The following is a 2,511-nucleotide window of genomic DNA, read 5'->3' on the forward strand; positions in this document are numbered from 1 at the left end:
TCATTTTAAAGTAGTGATGGAAAAGGATAGACTGGATCTAAAAGTTAAAGTTATAAATTAGAGGAAGGCTAATTTTGAGACATTAGGCAAGAACTTTCCAAAGTTGATTTGGGAGGGGAGGGAAAGGGAGTTGGGGGGGGGGGGGCGGTGGCGGCGATGTTCGCAGGTAAAGGAACGGCTGGAGAATGGGAAGCCTTCAAAAATGGGATAGCAAGTGTCCGGGGAAGGTATGTTCCTGTTAGTGTGAAGAGCAAGGCTGATAGGTGTAGAGAATGCTGGATGACTAGAGAAATTGAGGTTTTGGTCACGAAAAAGGAGAAAGCATATGTCAGGTATAGACAGCAGGGATCAAGTGATTCCTACAAGACTATGAAGGCAGTAGGAGTATACTTAAGAGGGAAATCAGGAGGTCAAAAAGGGGACATGAGATAGCTTTGGCAAATAGGGTTAAGGAGAATCCAAAGGGATTTTTTTAAACACATTAAAGGGCAAAAGGGAAACTAGGGAGAGAATAGGGGCCCTTAAGATCAGCATGGCCGCCTATGTATGGAATCGCAGGTGATGGGGGGAGATACTAAACAAGTGTTTTGCATCAGTGTTTACTATGGAACAGGATATGAAAGAGAGAGAACATGGGGAAATAAATAGCGACATCTTGAAAAATGTCCACATTACAGAGGTGGTGGTTCTGGACGTCTTAAAATGCATAAAAGTGGATAAATCCCTGGGACTTGATCAGGTGTACCCTAGAACTCTGTGGGAAGCTAGGGAACTGATTGCTGGGCCCCTTGCTAGATATTTGTATCATCGATAGCCACAGGTGAGGTGCTGGAAGACAGGTAGATAGGATAGCGAAGGCAGCGTTTGGTATGCTTGCTTTTATTGGTCAGCGCATTGAGCATAGGAGTTGGGAGGTCATGTTGCGGCTGTACAGGACATGAATTGGCAGTGCTGGCAAATGGGACTAGATTTATTTAGAATATCTGGTCGGCATGGACGACTTGGACTGAAGGGTCTGTTTCCGTGCTGTACATCTCAATGACTCTGTGACAAGGATTTCACCCCAGAAGGATAAAGTTCTGGTGTCACAGCACCATCTGCTGGCCTACAACATTTAACAGTGAATTGAACAGATTAGAGTCATCATATTAAAGAAAACAGGATTGCACTTTCAATAACCACAATATAGTGATCCACAGCAAATAATTTAAAATATTCAGTTCCCATCTAAGGCACTAAATATTTGACTGAAAAAATGGAAACTCTTAAGTTAAATTGGAAAATGCTGCAGATATATCTATCCAAACTGTTTCGCTGCTGTTTTTTTTGCTGTTGTCCACTGTGAGCATTTGTTTTTACACTAAATATTTAATTACTTCTACTAAGGAGGGTCTGTTAGGTTAGGGCTGTCTGAGCTTCATTCAAAATGATCATATAGGAGAATAAGATGCTGCCTCAGACTCGTCTAAAGATTAAACACGTTCCCATAAATTTTGTACATTTCTCAACATGATAAGGGGTCTGGATATTCTGAATTAAGGTTTAAGTGAGGTATCGGTTGCAAAAGCATCCTTTACAAACATCATGGGGGAGAAAAGAGAAAAGAGAAATGTTGCACTGAAATGAGAGTGGGTTTGGATGTACTGAGATAAGCAGAATATTTATCCTAATACTGAAATAGCTCGTGACACTGCTTAAGAGGAAAGCATGGCCTTGATTTTAATACTCACCCATTGCTGTGGGCAGCTGCCTTCAAATACTGCTCTTAACTTCTGACATTCTGAAGAATCCTTGTCACTCTCATCGAGACACTGCCAGTATCTATCCCTCGCTCCCCAACAGGCTTTCCTCTCCTCTGCTGTTGGGGCACTCATTCTTCCTGGGAAACAAGAACTTAAATAAATCAACTGCTCTCAGGCCCCTCTCATCAACAAACCAGCTTCTCTTCTTCCCTCGCTTACCATCAACACTCATTATAGCTCCCTGTTCCCCACTAGCCACTCTCTAACACCCTCCTTCTCCCCCTCTCCACTCACTGCTCCCTACCACTCCCCCTATCCACTGACTAACCACCTCCCATCCAATCAGTTATCCCCCTCCCCTGTCCACTCACTCCCGGCTCCCCGTCCCCCTTCCCCATCCCCTCACTACCCCGCGCCCCCTCCCACTGTCCCCACATCAACTCACGACCCCCATCAACTCACTAAACTCCTCTCCGTCCACTCACTAGCCCCTCCCCCTTCCCCACTACCACCCTTCCCTTGTCCCCCCGGTCACTCACTACCTCCCTCCCCGTCCCCAAAACTACCTCCCTTTCCCCTGCCCCGGTTCAGTCACTACGCCCCTCCCCCTTCCCCCTGTCCACTCACTATCCCCCTTCCTCCTCCCCCGTCCACTCACTACCCCCTCCCTCTACTGACTCATTGCCCACCTCCAACTATCACTCACTCCACGCCCCCCCAAATCCCCATCATCATCAGCATAATTACCACCTTTTCCCAGCCGCTATCA

General features: G+C 46.2%; 1 protein-coding gene across 1 annotated transcript in view; it reads right to left on the bottom strand.

Moving 5' to 3' along the window:
- The window catches only part of LOC109933598 (cytochrome c oxidase assembly factor 6 homolog), a 7,196-nt gene extending 5,316 nt beyond the window's left edge, over positions 1-1,880 (bottom strand). The window contains exon 1 of the mRNA XM_020532607.2: positions 1,731-1,880. Coding sequence (XP_020388196.1) covers positions 1,731-1,874 — 144 coding nt within the window. The 5' untranslated portion in view covers positions 1,875-1,880. The remainder of the gene's footprint in view (positions 1-1,730) is intronic.
- Between the last annotated feature and the right edge of the window lie 631 nt (positions 1,881-2,511).

This window comes from Rhincodon typus, chromosome 9 (genome assembly GCF_021869965.1).
Source record: "Rhincodon typus isolate 14 chromosome 9, sRhiTyp1.1, whole genome shotgun sequence".
Taxonomy (NCBI): Eukaryota; Metazoa; Chordata; class Chondrichthyes; order Orectolobiformes; family Rhincodontidae; genus Rhincodon; species Rhincodon typus.